Genomic DNA, 21,355 nt, shown 5'->3' with positions numbered 1-21,355 from the left:
TCCCTGTTCTCAGCCGATCAGGGGCAAACATCAAGAAACACATCCAGTGTCAGCGTAAGCAACTGTGTGTTCTGGCTGGCAAGGAGAGAGGAAGGGCTCTGCAGAGCTGCCCCTGCTTTCCCAGTGTTTTCAGAGCACTGTGTCCCATGTGGCTGCTTCGTGCTCCTGCTGGTTCCAGCAGAGATGCTTGTCTGTCCAGCAGCCTCCCTTCTTACCACTGGCCCCTCTGGGTGACTTCAGCTGCCTTCCTCAGCACGCAGTGGGACATGGCACATGGGGCATTAGCCCTACTGCTTTCTGTCCCAGCATGACTGCAGGGCCAGTATCTTCCTCTGCCACTTGCCTGTGTTTGCTCCCAAGTCAGTGCTCAGAGCTGCACAGGGTGAGGGGATGCCCATTCCCCTGGGCCATCAAGGTCTGCAGGTCCCTGTGCTCCATGGGCATGCATTGGGCCCTGGTGTTTGTAGGACTGAGCCCCATGGCTCCAAGAACCAGCCTCCCATCGCAGGAGTCTGGGCTAATACATGCTTTTAGTGCCTTCTTTGCACACAGAGGAGTTGGAGCCCAGGTACTGAAGCCCAGGCTCACTCATTCGCACTGTTTTACAAATTGGCACCCAGCTCTGCAGACCGGAACGGAGCCCACTGATGGGGGATGAGGAGGATGCAGCTAATTCAATGCACCCGTGCTTAGGGAAAAGGCTGGGCTCTAGCTTTGCATACAGGTGGCCCTGTAGTCACCAGTGTGGCTTTTCTGGGATGGAAGAGTCTTTTCTGATGCTAATGCACCCCTGCCAGAGGAGGAGGGGGTCCAAACGGTCCCTCACAGCAAGGCCTGGCAGCACAGCAGCAGCAGCAGCTATGGGAGGGCCTGGCATGCCTGATGGTGGGCAAACCCCGTGAGACAGCTGTGGGTTGAGCACATGGGGGAATCCCTGTTTTCCAACCTGACTCGGTTGCTGTGAATGGTGTCTGTGTCCTCCTGGGAACCGTTCCCAAAGCGCCCTGCCAGGTCCCTGCCGCCCATGCCAAGGGAGCCAGGCGCTGCGCTCCAGCTGCTGCTGCTCCCCCAGAGCCATCAGCGCTTGGTTTCTGCTGGAGACTGCTGGGACCCGCCGAAAAGTCCCCAGGACAAAAGGATGAGGGGGAGATCCCCAGCTTTATTTCCTTCCTCTAATGAAATGCAGATGCGCCCTCCTTGGGAGATGAGGAGGTTCCTGCTGCTTTCCCTCCCTGCAGCCTGGGTAGCCCATGCTGAGCAGGATTTGGAAACGCAGCCCCAGGCCTCTGCTTTGCCGCATTTATTTTAGTAACTGTGTGTTTGCATTTTAAAGGCTTTTACAAGAAAGCCCTTTCCTTGAAGGGGTGGAGGCAGAGTGGGAGCTGGAGCAGCCTCTGCCAGCAGGCAGCAGAGGGGGGTCTCACGCTGAGGAAGCTTTCTGTAGTGGTGGGAGGAAGGTCTGTGGCTCCTCTGGGGTACTTGTCCCTGCAGGAGGGATGGGAGGGCATCCCTGCCTGCCATCCCCTGCTAACAGAGACAAGCTAATGAAACAGCCTCATTTTTAAAAGGTGCTGTAGGACCGTAATGAGTAGCTGGTGAATTTAAGACAATTACTTCAATCATTTGCTTGGGGCCAAACGAGCTCCTTAATATTCCTGCCTGTGAATTTCCCTTTGTGTGCGGGTGGCAGCTGTCTCTCCGCACCCCGCTTGGTGCATTAATGTGGGAGTTACCAAGGGTTCTTCTTTGTTCAGACAACATCCCTGTCCCTTGCAGGATCCTTGGGAGAGATTCTGGCTGAAGGAGACTTGTCAAGAGCCTTGTGAACGTGCCAGGGTCCAGCAGAGCGATAGGCGCAGGGTCGTGGGCTGCCCCTGGAGTAACGCTTCGCCCTCTTTCTCCGCAGGGGTCCCCGGCAGTGATTACATCAACGCCAATTACATCGACGGCTATCGGAAGCAGAACGCCTACATCGCCACGCAGGGACCTCTGCCAGAAACCCTCAGCGACTTCTGGAGGATGGTGTGGGAACAGAGAACGGCAACTATAGTGATGATGACCAGGCTGGAGGAGAAGTCCAGGGTACAGTGTGTGCTTCCTCTATTTCTGGTGGGCCAGGAGAGAGGGATGGGAACGCTTTATAGCGTAAGAGCATCCAAGGAGAGGCAGAGCCAGTGGTGCATCTCGCTGCTGCAGGTGCCCCAGCCACACGTGCCTTGTAAGCATATCCCTGTGGGGCAGATGGGTGGCAAAACCTCCTGTTGCCATGCTACTCGTTAGCACCTCTCTTTCCCTACTCGCATCGCTTGCGCCAAAGGGAGAAAGGAAAGCTCCGAGATGGGGAGTGTTGACAGTCCCTGAAAGCCTGGAGGCTGCGTCCTGGAAGCTGAGAAGCTGCAGTGGGTAGGTGGTATCAGCAGCATCCTGCAGCCTGACGGGGCCCTGGCATCTCTGGCAATGCAGGAGAACGGCTGACGGGGGTCTCAGCGCAGTAGCAAGACTAATTTGTGCCTTGTCCAATGACAACATGTGTAAATGATCGGCTCATCCTGCCAAGATTAGATATTCTGATGTAATAAATGCAAAGCTGCCTGCAAACCGTCGGGAAGGCGCGAGGTGGAGAGGAAGGAGCAGGAGCCCTTGCTGCGAGTGATGCTTTTGGTGTCTGATGACAGAGGCTCCTGCTCAGCCCCGGAAGCAGGAGCTCGTAAGCTGTGACCGAAGCGCTCCCGTGCCCAGATCCACCCTTTGGGCAAAGCCTGCCCAAGCAGGAGACGGCTTCTGCCTCTCGTGATTCGGTTTGTTCCTAAAAGTTAAATTTTAGCAGTGAGCATTTGTGCTTGCAGAATATTTTAGTGTTGCCATGCCAACGGCAGGAGAAGGGGCTGTGCGCTCAAGCTGTGAAGCGCTGGTTATTTTTAGCCCAATAAGCTCGTTCTTAAGAAGCAGAAACTGTCGAGTTTAGGTTTAGTTAAAACTTTGGCCTGCATCCTCTCCCTCCTTTACAAAGCTTTAGCACCAAAAGGCTCACGGGGGTGTCCTGACCCACACTGACTGGGAAGAAGCAGCTGGAACAACCTATTGCCGTGGCTTTTCCTGCGTGTACGAAACCAGGCCTTGTTCACAGGCTTCCCCAGCTCCACAGATGCCCTACAGCCTGCATGGAAAAAATGGTGTTCCTTGGAGACGAGCTGTCCCTAGAGATCCAACCCCAGCTTTGCGCTGTGCTTCCTGCTGCGCAGCCCTGCCTGATGGCCACGATTGCCCGCTCCAGCCCGAACAGGGAGATCAATTAACCTGACCCTGAGGTCCAGCGCTTGGCACATGGGCTAAGCAAAATCAGAAGCTGCTGATCAGCTGCTCTCTGCAGCTGGGGGTTATATGGGGGCTTTTTTGTGCCTTCACTTTTCAGTGATGGAGCACGTATTTGAAGTACAAGGGAAAGCCCTTTTAGGTTGCCAAGTAAATCCGTGCCCGGAGTCCTGACTCACTTAACTGCTGGGCTGCTCAGTTATGGGAAGGCACTCCAAGGTGCGTGTTTCTTGAAGATAACGGGTTTCCTTTGACCCCACAGGCACTTGTCTTTGCCCGAGACGCAGCACAGGCTGCCGAGCCGTGTGTTATCTCCCCCCAGCACAGTCCCTGTCATGTCATCCTGCAATTACCTCCTGCAGTATTGGTTGTTCCAGACACGGTGCTTGTGGTCAGGCTTTTGGTGATGGAACGGGCACTGTAAATCCCTGTGGTGGGCAGGGGGTGACCAGAGTCCTTGCAGAAGTTGCAGGCAGCCTGCGTGACCGGGCGTCCTGCCCAGGGGCTCTAGGCTGACCCGACTGGACCCAGACCCCAATATTCGCTCCCAACACCACCTGCCCACCGCTGGCTCTTTGGCACGACCCCAGCTGTAAGGAGAAGTGGGCAGTTTTCTCAGGCAGGTGGGGAAGCCCAGCGACTCCTGAGTCATAGCAAGGGCTTCCTTGGATGAGTCTGATGGACCCTGTAGGTGCACACTCGCAGGAGGGCCCTGGTGGGGAGCTGGTGGACTTGCAGCAGATTATTTTCCTCTGGGTTTTTTTGTTGGCTTCTCCAGCACCTTCCAAGGCAGGATGGCTTTTAGCCACCTTCCTGCACTGCTTTTCCTCATGCCCCTTTGGTGCTGGTCAGAGCTCACCCAGGAGCATACCTTTGTGGTACCGAGGAAGATCCCGGTCGCTGCCCATTGCTCCCAGCTTCCAGCCTATGTCACTGTTTTACTGTTGACTCCACTCCAGAGCCTTCAGACGTCACCTGATCCAACCCCTTGGGTCCCCGCAGCATCGCTGCCTGCTGCTGCTCCCACTGCTGCGGGACAGCTCTGCTCCAGGCAGTCGCATGCATTACCCATGGGTGACCTCGCTTGAATGTCCCCTTGCCCCGGGGCTTTGGCTGGCACTGGGCTGTCTCCAGCTGTGGAGCCTGGGGTGGGCAGCAGGGCCTCATGGTGAGATGCCCAGCACAAAGCAGGCTCTGCCACCTTCCCAAGCGAGCTCCCCAATCTCCCTTCGGCAGTGCTGTGCGTAGATAAGCTGACTGGGACCAGCAGCAGCTTTGCAGCCCTGTAGGGTGACACTGCTTTAAAGGGCTCCTGAGCTGCAGGGGGAAAAAAATCTTTAAAGAGCATCAGCTTTTATGGTCTGCAATTTCAGCTGGCGTGATGGTCCAAATCATCCTCCCTTTTTCATGTTTTCACAAAGCGAGAGGCACATAAAGGATAGAAATGGCTGGATTGTGCAATTTAGCTGCCCTCAAAGCTTTACAATCAGTTTCAGAATCATTTGGTGGCAGTTCAGAAACACACATTGTAGATTAGCTTTCCCGAAGCTGCGAGCGTGGCGCGTCCCAGCCGGGCTGTGTTGCACAGGAGAGGTATTAAAGCAGGATTTCTCCTACCCTGGGCTATCCCCAAGAGCCTGGCAGAGCGAGGTCTCCCACAGCAGCGCCTTGGCTCGTTCTGTCCCAGCCCAGAGCACCAAGCAGCCGTTCCTGGGGTGTGATGTCCCCAGGCAGGGGTGCAAAAAGGCTGGTGCTCAAGGGCTCAGGGGGAAAGAGGGGCCTGGTGGCTGCATCCTGCTGCATCCCCCTGAGCAGCAATGCCACTGGAGCTTTGTGAGCAGGGCTGGGAGCAGAGAGGACCTCTCCAGCTGAGGAGAGGTGCCCGGCTGCTCCTGGGCACAGGGCATCAAAGGGGAGGGACAGGAACTGCTCAGCAAAGCTGCACTGAACGGCTGTTCAGGACATTACCGTGCTCCTTAAGTTAATGAGAGGCAAGGACTGCCAGAAGAAAACATCTCTTATCTGCTTTAGTGCCACAGTGCATCGGCTTCAGCATAAAATTTACAGAGCTTGAAAATGGGGCATAAACATTATGGGTAAATTTGGCAGAAAATGTGACTGACTCTTATCTGGTCATGAATAAATAATTTTCAATTACTAACCCAGGCGCTGCTGTTACCCCACGCAGGGAACTCCTCTGAAGTTTGTTTTGTGCTCGAGCACACACGGGCTGGCCCTGTAGTGTGTGGGTGGCAGGAGGAGACCAAGGTCCCCGAGGTGCAGGTCCAGGGATGCTGTGCAAGCTACACCCAGGGTGACACAGCAGGCAGCTGTCCCCAGCGTCTGCAGATGCCACTGTGTGCTCTCCTCACCTCCTTTAGAGATGGGTCACATCATCCCTGAGCCAGGCAAGGCGAACTCAGGCGGCCAGAGATGCAGCTGCAGCTGCTGCCCGCTTGTGAGGGTAGGATCAGTTTAGCTGCGAAATAAGGTTTGTGACCTCCGAGTTGTTCGTTCTGCAGTCAGCGTAAAATGACGGGCTGCTGTGTGCCGAGCGAGGGAGAGAAACCTTCTGAGATTTGCGCAGGGCGTGCTGTGCTGCGAGCACAGATCCAAGGCAGCGCAGTGGCCTGAACGGCCGGAGAGCCTGGGCAGGAGGCAGCAGAGCTGCTCTGGACGTGCAGGCGTCTGCAGGGCCCCAGCAGGCAGCCTTGCTCCAGGCACTTCTGCCAGGGCAGGACTTACGAGAGCAGACCCCAAAAACAGCAAGGATAGATGCACCCCTCTGACCCCAGGCTGCCGCACTCCAGCACCCAGAGTGCACGATGAGGGCTCTCCGCTCTCATAAGCCCCACCCTGCTTAAAGTGCCTTCAATTAAAAGGCAGAACTTCATTGATTTCTAATTAAGCCTGTTGTTTCCCTTCCCACGCGTTCCTCTGTAAACACGCTCGGCTAATAATTAAGTTTACTATTCCTTGACAAGCACAGATGATCTCCCATTCACTCCTCTCTCCTAGGGCGGGAAACTGTTTTCGGTGCGGTGCACACGGGTGGGAATGAAGTCTTCCTCCTGTCAGCCAGGCAGCGTGGCTCCGTGGGGCAGGGGAGCCAGGTGCCAGATGACATAGGGATGCTCAGGGTGCCAAATTGAATAGGGAGAGAACGAAACCGGAGGAGTAGGTTGCAAATGCTGAGCTGTGAATAGGAGGAGGTGAGCAGGGAGGGCTTCACAGGGAGAGGAAGGGAGTAGAGATGGGGCCCTGGGGATGTGTTAGGGCTCTCTTGCAGCAGGAGCCGGGACCAGTAGCTCAGTGTTTTGGCTGTGGGGCTGCCAGAAGGGCAGGCTGGCATCTCTTAGGGATGCTCAATGCACTCCAGCCTACAGCAACGCAGAAAGAGTGGCAGAATCAGCCCTGTGGACACAGCATCCAGGCTGGAGCCCTGGCATGGGCTGTGTCCCATTGTTCATCAGGGTGGTTTACTGTCTGGGGCCCATGGTGGCAGGGGTATGGGGACTAGGGATGCTACAGGGGGAAAGCAGTGCCTGTTGTGTACTCACCATAATGGGGAGCAGAGCTGTGTCCTGTCCCAGCTCAGTGGTGAGGACCTTGGGCTGGCAGAGCAGGGGGCTGGAGGGGATACAGGCTGTGTCTCCTCGGCTGCCCTTGGAGCAAAGCCTTCTCCAGCGAAGCCACCGCTTCTCCTGCCCTGCTTCACCAGCTCTCCCCCACCAACCCACAGCTGCCAACCTTCTCTTCATCCAGGCAATGCTCAGGCAGGGAGATGGTACAAACACAGCCCCAAAGACCCCCATCTTCCCCAATAGAAGGTAGAGAAGGAAAATTATAGCAGGCACAAATCCCTTCTAGCAGTTGCTGCACGCTGCCTTCATACCTAGTGCTGCTCTTGCCTCTGTCTGGTGACCTGACCCCCTTTGCTGCTTCCCACCAGTGACTCCAGAAAAAATCCTAATCCCCTCTTTTGAATGTGAATCTTGTGGAAAGGAGCTCAGGGTGTGCTGCCTCTCTGCTGTGGATTGGGCCATTCAGAGAGAAGGAAATGTGGGTGTTTGCGACCCCATACACAGTGACTCTTTTCTCTCTCTTTACCCTTTGGAGGGCAGAGCCCAAATCCTCACCCCGAATGCCCTAGACAGCAGCCAAGCACTGACCCTTTCTCCTTTCCTCCCCGCAGGTAAAGTGTGACCAGTACTGGCCAAGCCGAGGTACGGAAACCTATGGGATGATCCAGGTGACCCTGCTGGACACAGTCGAGCTGGCGACCTACACCGTCCGCACCTTTGCGTTGTACAAGGTATGGCACTGGCTGGGCTGTGCACAGGTAATGCACAGGTAATGCACAGCCAACACCCGATGCTGTGAGTGCTGCACGGCCCATGGGGAAACCAGCTGCAGGTTGTGCATCTGGCCCCTGCTGGATTTTGGCCAGGACAGCTGATGCTCTCCTGTATGCATTTCAGCCCCTGTGATGGGCTTATGCTTCCCTCTGGTGACCGTAAATGTAACAGCTGTCCTTCCATTAAAGGGTGAACATGGGAAGCAGTGAATTCTTAGCACTCCTGTTACTAATAATGCAAATGTAGGGGCCTGGCTGACATGTGCACGTGCCCTTCTTGTCCCTCATTAGTGTTTGGAAATCCCGGGGGGCAGTGCTAGCAGCAGTGTGTCGCAGTGTGTCACAGCAGCGCCCACGGGCTTTGCCTCTGTGTGTGACTGAGCCCGGCCACGCTGGCTGAGAGCACAGCAGCGTGTGGTCACACCCCAGGAAGGCACTGTGCTCCCAGCAGTCACCCAGCCAGTCCTGCTGCGTTGCTGCCTCCGTCCCTCAGCCACACCTGACAGGAGCAGGGCAGCCTCTGCTCAGCCTCTCGCAGAGACCCACGGTGCAGAGGAGCAGGGAAGGAGCCGGTTGCTGTGAACCTCCCATGCCTGGTTCCCAGTTTTCCCTGAACGTGCAGCAAGTCTGCAGGTAGTGACCCCATGCTGTGCAGAAAGGAGCCTTCCACCTTCCCGCCAGTCAGCTCCACTCCCACAGTTTCTCTGCTCTCTGTATCAGCTGGCTTTCCACAGAGCACCAGGGTGTACAGAAGCCTTGCAAGAAGCCTGCATTTTGCCTCTGAATTTTCAGTGGCAGAAGCCCAATACATCACAGAATCCCAGGATGTGAGGAGCTGGAAGGGACCTGCAAAGCTGATCCAGTGCAACCCCTGCCACAGCAGGATCACCAGAGCAGTCACACAGGAACACGGCCAGGGCTTTGGGTGTCTCCACACAAGGAGACTCCACAACCTCTCTGGGCAGCCTGGGCCATGCTCCAGAACCCTCACATTCACAAAGTTTCTCCTCATCTTCAGCTTGAACCTCCTGTGCTCCAGCTTGGGACCACTGCCCCTTGTCCTGGCATTGGCCATCCCAGAGCAGAGCCTGGCTCCTTCCTCCTGACACTGCCCTTTCCCAATGGATCCCCAGGAATGAGGGCACCCCTCAGTCTCCTCTGCTCCAAGCTCCAGAGCCCCAGCTCCCTCAGCCGCTCCTCAGCAGGAGATGCTCCACTCCCTGCAGCATCTTTGTGGCCCTGCTGGACTCTTTCAAGCAGTTCCTGTCCTTCTTGAGCTGAGGGCCCAGCACTGGACACAACATTGCAGCTGTGGTGTGAGCAGGGCAGAGCAGAGGGGCAGGAGAACCTCTCTGCCCTACAACCACATGCACACAGCATTACGCGCCTGTTGCTGACCTGCCAACTGAGTACCCTGTAACCCCATCAAGGGGTTCCCATCCTAGGATGAGACAGTTCTCACGCTAAACAACTCCACTGTGTCTTCCACAGAACGGCTCCAGCGAGAAGCGAGAGCTGCGGCAGTTCCAGTTCATGGCTTGGCCTGATCATGGGGTGCCAGAATACCCCACCCCGATCCTGGCTTTCCTGCGGCGGGTCAAAGCCTGCAACCCACCGGATGCTGGGCCCATGGTTGTCCATTGCAGGTAGGACGGCGTGGTTGTGAAGCTGCACTTGGGCACATACCTCCTGGCTGCAGGAGCTTTGACCTGCCCAGCTAAAAGAGGGGTCCCCTGTTCCTGCAGGGAAGGTTTCAGGGTGCCATAACCCGTGCTGCATTCCTGGGTTAGCGGCACCCAGCAGGCGTAATGCAGTGACGTCTGCGTTGCTACTCCTCTGTCAGATTAAACAGCTCTGCTGTATGGAGAGCCTCAGAAAACACTTTTTCCTGCAAAACTGCACATACCATTTGAAAATGAAGCGATCTGCACCCAGCATAAGCCGGTGGTACCTTTCTGAGGTGCATCATTGACAGAGGCGCATGCGGTGACCTCCCCAAACATCCACATGGAGTATTTACAGTAGAACTCTTTCACAGGGCAGAAAGGCAGCTCTTTAAGCAAAATATTAGTCCTCTAAGGCTCAGCATCTTATCCAGGCAAGATTTATCTATACCAGCCGAGTGGGGACTATTAGTGAACAAACCACTCCATCACTGCTGTTCCAGCATACGCCTTACCAGCCGTGTTTAATGCTCTTCTTTCATGCTCTGTTTCAGATGGGAGTGGGGTATAATTAACACACAAACAAGCTGTACTAAAGCCCTGTTAAGGATCTGACTTGCACCATAAACGAGGAAATGTCTGGCTCCATATCTCTGCCTGTGTTTACACGTCACACCAGCGTGTCTGTTGTTTCCAGGGTGTTCTCGGGGTGAGCAGTTCGGGGATTGCTACTGTCCTTCCAACAGACATGGGGAGGCAGCTGGTGCTTGACCAAAAGGCCTTAGCACAGAAATGCGTCATCTCACCTCTCTGCTTTCCCCTCTAGGGCCGCCCATCCTTGTTTTAGTGGTTAGGAAACAGTGACTCAGGTTAGGGAACAAGCAGGTTTGAAATTACAGGCTTTACTGGTGCCAAGGCTTGGCCCGGACTCCAGGTCTTCTGCCTCCATGCACGCTTACTCTGTCACCCTCCTGCCTGTTAAACACATTTCTTCTTCCCTTGTGGAGGTGCTGCCAGCCACCACAGGGACCAGCAGGGTGACCCCATGTCCTTTCCGCACCATCAGTGGAAGGGGAACAGCAGAAGGGCTGAGTTGCCTCCCGCACTGTCCCCTCTTGTCACCTCTTGTTGAAGGCTCAGCGCGGGGAGCAGCCTTTGCTGCCCTTTTGTGCACCCTAGCTCCGGGTCATCTCAAGCAAGAGCAGAGCTCGGATGGCGTCATCTCAGGCCACGTCCTTTGTCCCCGCAGCGCCGGCGTGGGCCGAACCGGTTGCTTCATCGTCATCGATGCCATGCTGGAGCGGATGAAGCACGAGAAGACCGTGGACATCTATGGGCACGTGACGTGCATGCGCTCTCAGCGCAACTACATGGTGCAGACCGAGGACCAGTACATCTTCATCCACGAGGCCTTGCTGGAGGCTGCCACGTGTGGCAATACCGAGGTGCCTGCTCGCAACCTCTTTGCTCACATCCAGAAGCTGACCCAGGTGCCGCCGGGCGAGAGCGTTACTGCAATGGAGCTGGAATTCAAGGTAGGTGGCAGAGCCCCGGCACCCTTGTCTCTGCCCACACAGACCCCTCAAGCTGCTCGTCTAAGGCTTGGGAAAGGAGAGCCTGGGATCTTACAGACAGTTATTCTTTTGTGTGTTTCTAAACGAGGTAGGCAGTGTTTTAAAATACATTTGAATTGTGAAGCTTGTGTCAGCCGCGGTCCCCCCTGGATTGGCAGTTTCTGGGGAGGATATAAAAGGCAGATGGATGTGCAGTTCTCAGCAGCACGCTCTGCTCTAGGTTCACTGTGCGGCTGGAGCTGCATCTGAAATCAGATGCAGATCGTGTTAGTGATAATTGATGTTACTGTGAACAACTTGTCTGGAAATGGCTCCAATTTAAATGAGACATTTATAGTCTCATTTCTTCAGTGCTCAGCTCTGTTGTCTTTTAACCACCTCGACACCAAGCCTCGGTGTCTAGAATTGGTGAAGGCAGTGTTTCAAGAAACACAGTTTTTAATGAGCCAAGCCCACATTTTGCTCTCTGTATCTGTGAATGCTTACTGCAGATATTTATTACAGCCTTGGAGATGGAAGCGAGCTCTGGGAAGTGCCCATATTCTCCGATGAGGTGCATTAGTCCAGTGAAGTCACGCAGGGGGACACAGCTCATGCAGGGAGGCAGCAGACCATGCAGGCTGTGAAATGAACTGCAGCAATACAGCTTCACCCTGGGGATTCCCTTCAAGTGACAAAGGAGCAGGAGAGGCACATATTGACTTTCTGCATAAAGTGGGATAAAGCTGAGCAGCTCTGTCCTGTCGTCACCAGGGATGCTGCTGTCCTGGGCTTGGGGCAGTAAAAGATGCTGCAGTACTATCTCACGGTGAGACCTGCCCTGAGAAACCCCTCAAGAGAGCCACAGAATTAGGCTCAACTCTGGCAACTCTGCTTTAAGAAAGACCAAAAATTGCTGTTTCTTCAAGGGTCTCTTTAGAGCAGTAATAAAATGTGCCTCTCTCTGTGTTCTGGAAGTGCCCACTGTGTGGGAAAGCCTGGGGAGCAGGATATGGGAGGGCCTCACATGGCTGCATCACTCCCCAAAGAGCAGCCCTGTCCTTGTGCAGGGAGCCTCTGCCAAGGACCAGCTGCCACACACACAGAGAAGGGTGGCTCTGGAGATGCTGGAGAGAGTCTTTTGGGAAAGGAAAAAAAAAAGAAAATAAATAAAAGAAAAAGGGGGAGGAAAGGAGAGAGACTTCAGTTTGAATGTCTCTGCCAGCAGATCTGAGTAACACATTTACCATGACTCCAGTTTACAGGGCTCAAAGGGAACCATAAAACGTCTCGCAGTAACCCAAAATAGATCCTCTTTACCTAAAACTGTCACAATTCTCACATTTTTCTTGGGTTCTTCTGGGGTGAGAAGTAAATAGCAAGACATTGTTGGAAGAAGGAAAGCTTTCCTTCCCTGACGCCACCAGGCGCGTGTCCCTGGTTCGGCGAGGTACACAGCCTCGTGTCCTGGCCCTTCGTGGTTCAGAGAGCTGCTGTGGGTCTCTACTCCACCGTGGGTGGCTTTGGGGCTGCACCAGCGGGTCAGTGCAGGCTCTACCCCCTGCTGTCACCTACAGCCGCGCACCAAAAGCCACCAGCAAGGCTGAGCCGTACCTGGGTGTGCAGTGTCACGGCAGAGGGGCTGAAAAACAGACTGACCTGGTGTGAAATAGAGCAGCTGGGTGCAGCCTTCTCATAACGTGGTGGCAGAGCCCTTCCTTTGGTCCCCAGCGGCTGTCCCTTGGTGAGCAGAGGGACTGTGGCTGCGTGCCCGGCTGCCAGGGTCCCCATTTCGCCTCCCCGACCGCTGTGTCCCCAGCAGGGATCTGACATCTCTCCTCCTTTCAGCTGCTGGCCAACTCTAAAGCACATACCTCACGTTTCATCAGTGCCAACCTCCCGTGCAACAAATTCAAGAACCGCCTGGTGAACATCATGCCATACGAGCTGACCAGAGTCTGTCTGCAGCCCATCCGGGGTGTCGAGGGCTCCGACTACATCAACGCCAGCTTCATCGATGGGTACAGGTAAGTGGGTGCCTGGGCAAGCCTGTCCTGCTCTGGAACCTGGGCAGAGCTGCCCTCTCCTCTCCCCCAGGCCTGGTCCTGGCTGCCTAGAGGTGCGCTGGGGATCACTTTGTTGGGTTTTATCTATTTCAATCTTCTCAGACACTCCGGTGCGTATAGTTACAATATGTGAAGACTGCTAGCGAGGGAGCGCTGCCAGGCTGGCTTGTGTTGCTGTAGACAGATGCCCGCATGGCTGGGGTGGGAGGCTGTGCTGGCTCCTGAGGAGGTTTATAAAATCTTCTGGTCAGCATTCCTTGGCATGTGCTTTGTATCTGCAGCATCTGACACCCACCCACCTCCCCACTATCTGTAGCAACCAGAGGTAGAAGTGAGCTTGCACTTTGTGGCTGATCCAGGCAGGATCCAAGGCTCGTTGTCCCATGTCTTGTTTATGAATCCTCAGGCAGGGCTGGTGCTGGACACTGGGGAGCCCATCACTGGTTTCTGCTCCTCAGGATACCTTTGAGAAGGCACAAAGTAATATCTAGTAGGGCAATAACACTTATGGTTTCTTCATCTAACTGCTGGCATCGTGTTCTCAGATGCTAAGTGCCAGGAGAGGAGAATGCAGGGCAACAGCCCCATGGCCACATCACCTTCCCAGCCAGTCCCCAGCCACTAATTCAGACCAAATCCCAACGATGCACATAAAAAGCTCATTCCTGCCATCTCTCTGTGCACCGTCACAGTAAGGTCACCCAGTGCAGGAGTAGGGGATGCAGCGATGGATGTGGCTCAGCCCCTCTCCAGCTTGGCCCTGCCCAAATGCTTCTTACGGGCCGGTGGCCTCCCAGGAGCACCAGGCACTGCCAAAGGGAACAGATGTTGGTGCAGCCAGGCCAGCAGCTCTGTGCCTCTGTCCCTGCTGTAGCAGCTGAGCCCAGGAAGGGGTCCTAAAGGGGAAGGGCTGCGTGGAGGCAAGAGTGGGAAAGGAGCAGAAGGGGAGCAGCCCAACGCAGCAAAACTGCAGCAATCCCTCAGGGTGGGACAGAGCGATGGGGAAGGGTGAAGGGGCTGGAGAAAAGGGAGCAGCCTCTACTCCTTTCTGCCTGTGTGGCTCCGAGCTGTCCAGCACAGAGTCATTAACGTGGCTGCCTGCCTGCAGGTCTGTGACAGGCGGCCTGCAGCCACTGCCCTGGCTCCCGAGCTGGTTAAGGACGATGCTGGTTTTGCCCCTTGGTGATGCTATGGAGGGAGGGCAGGCAGGTGGTACCACTTCATGTGCTGCCTACCCCATCCCTGCAGAGTGCTGTTCTCTTTCCATCCTTTCCTTTGAACTGAAGAATCTTCTCAGTGTTATCTAAAGAGCTCAGTTGGCCCGAGGTCCTGCAGACATCACTGATGCTGCATCTTTATGAGCTCTTTTGTTTCATTCTGCACCCCCCACTCCCGGCTTTTTATGATGTCTTATAAATCCACCTTCAAGCAGCCGCTGTCTTCATCCTGCCCATTACAGCTGTCCTGTGGCACGTTCATTAATTTTTAGCACTGATGGAGCTGTGACAACTGGAGCAGAGGATGCTGCCCCTCATCCCACGGGCTCCAGCGCCCCGCAGTGGTGATGCAGCCGTGCCAGGCTGGGTGCTTCGCAAGCCAGGGAACCAGCACGGCCCTTCTCAGAGCCCAAAGCTCCAAGAGTGCTTTCTTCAGGGCTGGGGCAGGTCAAGCCCACAGGGGACATTTTGGGAGATGCTCTGGTTTGCAGTGCAACTGAGGACAAATTGGGAAGCTTCAGAAAAGTTGGCAAAGTGGTACTGGTGGTTTCCACGCTGTCCTAGCGATTAACTGGCGTGATCCAGGTGACCTGGTTCACTTGCTCTGTGTCTTCCCACGCAACGGGAGGGAGAGTGGGTGCTGCAGGGAGTAAAAGTGCAGGCAGTCAGGGGTGCTGCTGGGATCATCCCCAAGCACAGCCTCTCCTTTCAGCCCAGATGGGTGCTTGCAGCCTGCTCACATGGGCCTGGGTGCTGAGAGTGCTGGGGACAAGCAGCAAGAGGAGGCTGGGCTGGGGACACTGTCACCCCAGCAAGGACTAGCAGCCTTTCTGGATCCTGCACCCAGCAGTGCTCACTGTGTCCAGAGAGCACTTAGAAGACGTGAGATGGGCAGAGTCCCAGAGTCCTTGGCTAGTCCTAGACACCCATCTCCTGCAGCTGCATTGTCAGCCCTGCTCCCTGCTGCACAGGACCCCTGTCTCCAGCTCTCCCAGCCCCTTGGAGCAGCTGCTGTCCCCTCCCAGGTGCTGGTCTGAGCACCGTCTTGTTTGTCGCAGGCAGCAGAAGGCCTACATCGCCACGCAGGGACCGCTGGCCGAGACCACAGAGGATTTCTGGCGGATGCTCTGGGAGCACAACTCCACCATCGTGGTGATGCTGACGAAGCTGCGCGAGATGGGCCGGGTACGAATCCTGCTGGGGGAAGAAGGGGGCTGTGCGGCTGCTGTTTGTGGGCACAACCTCCCAGTTCACCCCAGTCTGCTCTGGGCCAGCCTCCCACTGGCGTGGCCCCACAGCCACGCGCGGTCCCAGGGAGCGGGAGGGAGGAGTGGCAGCGTGTAGGTGCTGATGTCTCGCCGTGTTCCTCATCCACAGGAGAAGTGCCATCAGTACTGGCCCGCGGAGCGCTCTGCCCGGTACCAGTACTTTGTGGTGGACCCCATGGCAGAGTACAACATGCCGCAGTACATCCTCCGGGAGTTCAAGGTGACAGATGCCAGGGTGAGTGCAACTGCTGGTTCCCCAGCTCCCCTGCCTCTGCCTCTACTCTGCCCTGCCCCAGCCAACGCGGGGAGCATGCAACCGCTCCTGGAGGGACCAGAAAGCAAGGCGCTGCCTTGCACTGCAGGCAGAAGGGGCTGCTGTCCCCCACATGCTGCTCCTCTCACCACGAGTTCCTTCCTGGCCAGCTGTGTCAGCCCCGGTGAGCTGCTCACTGATCCCTGTCGGCACCATACCCTGCCTTGCCTGTGCTGTGCTCTTGGGCAAACATTTAACATGGGCTCCCCTGCACCTGGAGTCTCTTGTGTGCAGCATCTGATGGGGCACAGGACCCCTGTGTGACAGCAAGCATGGTGCCGGGGTGGAGCTGGGCCTCAAACAGGACCAGGGCGTAAACCCTGCAGGGACCCAAAGCCCTGCTCAGCTCAGCCACCCTGGGGTGAACATGGGAGAGCAGAGGCAGGCCCTGAACACTCAGCCAAAGATCTCCCTGGGCTCATCCGTGGCCCATACACCCTCTCACCTGACCCAGGCCGGGGCGGCTGAGAGCGGGTTAGCAGCACCAGTGCTGAGGGGCACGAGATCAGCCCCTCCTGCTGTCTCTTCACCCATGGTTCGCATCCAACACCCTTGTTCCTGCAGGACGGCCAGTCACGGACCATCCGCCAGTTCCAGTTCACAGACTGGCCTGAGCAGGGAGTGCCAAAGACGGGAGAGGGCTTCATCGACTTCATTGGGCAGGTGCACAAGACCAAGGAGCAGTTTGGGCAGGACGGGCCCATCACGGTGCACTGCAGGTGAGTGGGGACAGATCAGCACCCACCTCAGAGATGTGCCCTTCTCTGGCAGCTGCCAGCTCCCCTGCACTTGGTGCCCCTCCTGCATACCACTGGCAAGAGGCAGGAGACGAGGAGGTGGCAACATCCACGGGCACCCGTGGCAGCCTTTCTGCCAGGTGACTTGATTAATGCTGTGCCCTGGTGGTACGGATCTGTAGCTCCTTGGAAGGGTCCTTGGGCAGGGCAGGGTGCCACAGCAGCTTGGCCCAGTGGCAAGGCAGCATCGGCAGACTCCATGGGATTTGACTTCTGGCTGGCAGTGTCCCTGTGGACTCACCTGGCTCCACTGAACACGTCCCTGTGAGCTTGCACTGCTCCTGGGAGCTCTGCAGAGCCTGCCTGGGGCTGGCGGGTCTCTAACAGCACCTCTTGCTCCCTCTGCACAGCGCTGGGGTCGGGCGCACAGGCGTGTTCATCACGCTCAGCATCGTGCTGGAGAGGATGCGCTACGAGGGGGTGGTGGACATGTTCCAGACGGTGAAGACCTTGCGGACGCAGCGGCCAGCCATGGTGCAGACAGAGGTGAGCGTCCCCTCCTCCTCAGGGTGCTGGGAGATCTGGGGAACACAAGAGGGGAGCCAGCGTCCCTGCATGTTAAACCCCGCTGCCCGATGTCCTTGGGTCCACGCATCTCACTCCCCTCCTTGCTGCCTTGCAGGACCAGTACCAGCTGTGCTACAGAGCGGCGCTGGAGTATCTCGGCAGCTTCGACCACTATGCAACGTAACTAGTGCTTTCCTCCAGTCGCGGTGGGGATGTCTAGGAGTGGAGACGGGTCCCTCTGAGCCAGAGCCGCCCATTCCTCAGTCCTTCTGTACAGACGGAGGCGCTGCCCAGGCAGCAAACCTCCACGCCAACCAGTTCTGACCACGGCATTTAGGAACTTCGCCCCAGCGCCAACTGAGGGAATCCGACTCCAAAAGCATTTCCAGTCTCTGGCTGAATTTCTGCTCATGTGCATCTCTCGCCCTCTCTCACGCGACTGCATTTCACAGCGAGGCTTTAGGTGGGTGGAATGGGATCTTTTTTTTAAACATGTAAAATAGTTACTAGTGGTTTTTATAATCTCCTCTCTCTTTATTTTTTATTGTTTTGCAAGTCTTAATGTTTTGCCCAGGCAGAACTGGACCCGCCAAACCTTTGGGAGTTGGGTTGTTTGGGTTTGTTGGTTTTTTTTTTAAATTTCCTTTTGCTTTTACATTTTTTATCGCCCTATGTTTATTTCAGCCCAGTCACTGCTGGTTCTGCCCATTTTAGTGCAGCTTTCTTGGTAATTTGCAGCAGCTGGCTTGTGGTTCCTGCCCGGCTCCATTCCCCGTAGGCTGCTTTTTAATCCTCTGTAGAATATGAAATTTCATGGAACCGGACCTAAGCTACCAATTATTTTTTTAGCCATTCCCTCCTCCCCCATTATTTCCTGAGTAGGTTTGGGTTTGGGAGGGCACGTGGGGTCGCTGGAGAAGCGGTCCCCTTTGTCAGCTGGAAACCGTTCGGTCCTATTACGATGCGTGTTAAACCAATCCAGTGACCGTGTGTATTGGCAGATCCCGATATGGCGTGAGTTGTCGTCGCCTTGTTTGTGAGAGACCCAAAATCCCGGGCTCGGGCTTCGGGGCCTCTTTTAGTGTGTCTCGCTGGGAAGAGGGGGCAGGAGAAGCGAGCGGGTCCCACGCTTCCCCGGGGAGGGGATGGGAAGAGCGAGACACGGCCCTTTTTGTTCATCCCACGGTTCTGTGTGTGCAAGCGCCGTTCTGGCACCTCTCACCAGCGAAGTGCATCGGAGCATTTGCAAAGGCAAGGAGCACAAGCCCAGCCGTCCCCAGAGCGGAGCCGGGCCGGCATTCTTTGGAAAGCAGGGTACTGCAGGGAAGGGGAGGGGAGCACACATGGCTTCGGAGGTTGGGTGTCTCTATAGTTTCTGCTATCCTGCAAATGTTAAAAGTCACTACAATATTGTACTTTCCGCTACTTCAGGACGTTCTAATGAACCAATGTGGCAAGACTACTGGACTTAATTTAATGGTACTATATATTAATACTCCTTATTATATCACGCTTGCACTAAAGACAGGGAGTGAGCAGCCCTCTTTCGAGTGCATTGAGTTATGAATAAAGGTGGTGGAAGGGTATCTAATTGTATTCTCACATGTATTCCGAATGTTAAGAATCCAAGCTACGTCGAAATCAGCAATCCAGGGTTGGTAATGTTGGAGGACACATTCATTTTTACCTTGTGGATGCATAGTGCTGTAGGGGTCACTGTTGTATACAGTCTGTTTTCTATTTGTTAATAAAAAAAAAAAATCTACAGCATCATTGCATAATTCTTGATGTTAATAAATTTGAATAATCGGGTTTCATACAAGCTGGCTTTGCTGTCTGTTTCTTCAGCAATAAGCAGAGGCCATGGAGTCTCTCGGAGATGGGCACGCTCCCCAGGCTGTTGCCAGAGAAATCCTTTCCCATGGGCAAATCCCAGCCCATGAGTGCCCCACACCTCCTGCAGGGACCCTGGGCTGCAGGGAGTTGGGGACCCGCTGTGACAACCACCTTTGTGCATGTGTGTGCTCACCTCCAGCCCACCTGCAGTGAGCTGGGGCGGACAGAGAGCCCTCAGTCCCCAGCACCTCCAGGAATGGCTCCTGCCAAGCCCATCTTTGCAGCCGTGGTCCTCTCTCAGTCCCCTCCATTTCCCCAAGGATGCATCATTCCCAGCAGGAGGAAGCCAGTAGCTGCTTTCTGCCCACCCCACATTCTGCACAAGCTGTTCCAGGGGTGGTTGGGACCTGGGACCTCTCCTCCCCACCTGCTCCAGTACCAGTTATTAATCCTCAGAGGACCCCAGGATGTAGCAGGATGCAGCCCTGGGGCGATGCTGAGCTTTGCAGGAAGCACGAGGGTTTACCTGCACCTCTTTCCTGCTCGTGTGCTGGCTGCAGGACCAGGCTGGAGTAGCTGCAGGCTTTGATTGTGGGTTTGCAGGAAGAGGAGGGGATGGTGGCAGTGGGGTTTGGTGGCAACATCAGTCCTGGAAGAGGCTGAGATGCTCCAGCCTCTTGGGATGCTGTAGTGATGCTGTGCTGCAGCACTGAGCACGGTTGTGGATGCAGTAAAACCATCGCCTGGTCCCTAATTGCAAAGCAGCACCTGGGTACGTTCAGCTGTGAAGCCCCTGCCAAGGCACACACCGTATGGCAGTGCCTGCTCTGCCTTGGTCACCCAGCCCCAGCCCTGCTACGAGTGAACTGCGAACCCCAGGTCAGTGCTGGCTCCTGGAGAGAGCAGTGCTCTCAAACAGCACATGAGGGCAAGGGAAAGGCCAAGGCCAGTGCGGAATCACTGCTTCAGGGAACTGCTTGAAAGAGTCCAGCAGGGCCACAAAGTGATGGAGGGAGTGGAGCATCTCGTGCTGAGGAGCGGCTGAGGGAGCTGGGGCTCTGGAGCTTGGAGCAGAGGAGCCTGAGGGGTGCCCTCATTCCTGGGGATCCATTGGGAAAGGGCAGTGTCAGGAGGAAGGAGCCAGGCTCTGCTCTGGGATGGCCAATGCCAGGACAAGGGGCAATGGTCCCAAGCTGGAGCACAGGAGGTTCAAGCTGCAGATGAGGAGAAACTTTGTGAGTGTGAGGGTTATGGAGCATGGCCCAGGCTGCCCAGAGAGGTTGTGGAGTGTCCTTGTGTGGAGACACCCAAAGCCCTGGCCGTGTTCCTGTGTGACTGCTCTAGTGATCCTGCTGTGGCAGGGGTTGCACTGGATCAGCTTTGCAGGGCCCTTCCAGCTCCTCACATTCTGGGATTCTGTACCAAGGCCCCATGGCCTCTCCACACTTCATGAAGAAGCCAAATCTGCCCTGACCAGCTCATGCACGATGGGTGAGAGCATGTGGCGGGCAGCCTGATGAGCTTTTCCCTGACGTGACCTTCTTCCTCCTCGCTGACTTTGCTGGAGCGCAGCCATACATCGTGTTTCCTGCCTGGTCAGAGCAGCACCTGCGCAGGTGCCAGATGCAAAACGGTGTTTCCCCCTTGCCTGGCTGGTTCCTACTCCAGTGCTTCACCCCCGAGGCTGGTGGAGCCTTTCCCTGGCGCTGAGGATGCAAATGCGAGGGCAAGGCGAGCTCCTGCCCGTGTGAGGCAGCGCACGTGTGCGTGCGTGTGTGCCAGCACCACTGCACCTGGGGCTTTGCTTTGTGCTGCTGCCAGGGCTCAGGATGGCAGAGCTCTGGAGCCAGGCGTGCACCTGCTCTCAGGTGGTTTTTGGGAGGAAAGCTGCCATGCCAGCCGTTGCACTGCAACAAAAATACTGTGGCTGTGCCAGTGAACTACAACCGGTGACGATGCTTTCCCCACATGGATGTGCCGCTCACCGAGCACTCACCAGGCACCGCCGCCTGCACAGCACAGACGTGTGGCTTCGAATGCAGTGCTTTGCTCTCACCAAAACCAGCAGTAGCCAGAACACTCATATATATGCACAAGCACACTCGTATGTACCTTCTTTCGCCTTGTCTAAGAACACCTGCAGCTTCCCACCCTGTTTGGTGTCATGTTCTTGCCATAATCCTTTACAATCGCCCCAGGGAAAACATGAAGGAACAAACACTCCCAGCTGACGGCCTCTGTGGGCTCCACCTCTCTGCCTGCCCTGTGAAAGGCACAGAGGGACCTGTTCGGGTGGTCAGTGAGCTCACCCACAGACCAAGTAGAAACAGGAGGAGGGGAGAGAGAACCCAGCACTGCTTACCTAGAGCCAAAAGGGATGGAGTCATATCAGCTTAAAAGCACTTATTCCTTTAATGTTTAGTTTCCTTTATCTCTACTGTGTTCAGTTCTGGGCCCCTCACTAG

At 55.8% G+C, this 21,355-nt stretch overlaps 1 protein-coding gene across 1 annotated transcript in view; it reads left to right on the top strand.

Moving 5' to 3' along the window:
* PTPRF (protein tyrosine phosphatase, receptor type, F) overlaps positions 1-17,583 on the top strand; it is a gene marked incomplete at its 5' end in the record, with an annotated part of 108,754 nt that extends 91,171 nt beyond the window's left edge. The window contains 10 exons of the mRNA XM_010194457.1: positions 1,907-2,082; positions 7,508-7,627; positions 9,161-9,315; positions 10,583-10,868; positions 12,735-12,913; positions 15,228-15,354; positions 15,547-15,672; positions 16,315-16,469; positions 16,898-17,033; positions 17,170-17,583. Coding sequence (XP_010192759.1) covers positions 1,907-2,082; positions 7,508-7,627; positions 9,161-9,315; positions 10,583-10,868; positions 12,735-12,913; positions 15,228-15,354; positions 15,547-15,672; positions 16,315-16,469; positions 16,898-17,033; positions 17,170-17,238 — 1,529 coding nt within the window. The remainder of the gene's footprint in view (positions 1-1,906; positions 2,083-7,507; positions 7,628-9,160; positions 9,316-10,582; positions 10,869-12,734; positions 12,914-15,227; positions 15,355-15,546; positions 15,673-16,314; positions 16,470-16,897; positions 17,034-17,169) is intronic.
* Positions 17,584-21,355: the final 3,772 nt, after the last annotated feature.

The sequence above is a fragment of the Mesitornis unicolor genome, unplaced genomic scaffold (assembly GCF_000695765.1).
Source record: "Mesitornis unicolor isolate BGI_N332 unplaced genomic scaffold, ASM69576v1 scaffold19211, whole genome shotgun sequence".
NCBI classification, from domain to species: Eukaryota; Metazoa; Chordata; class Aves; order Mesitornithiformes; family Mesitornithidae; genus Mesitornis; species Mesitornis unicolor.
Note: the sequence above shows the minus strand (reverse complement) of the source record. Positions and strands in the feature narration are given on the sequence as shown.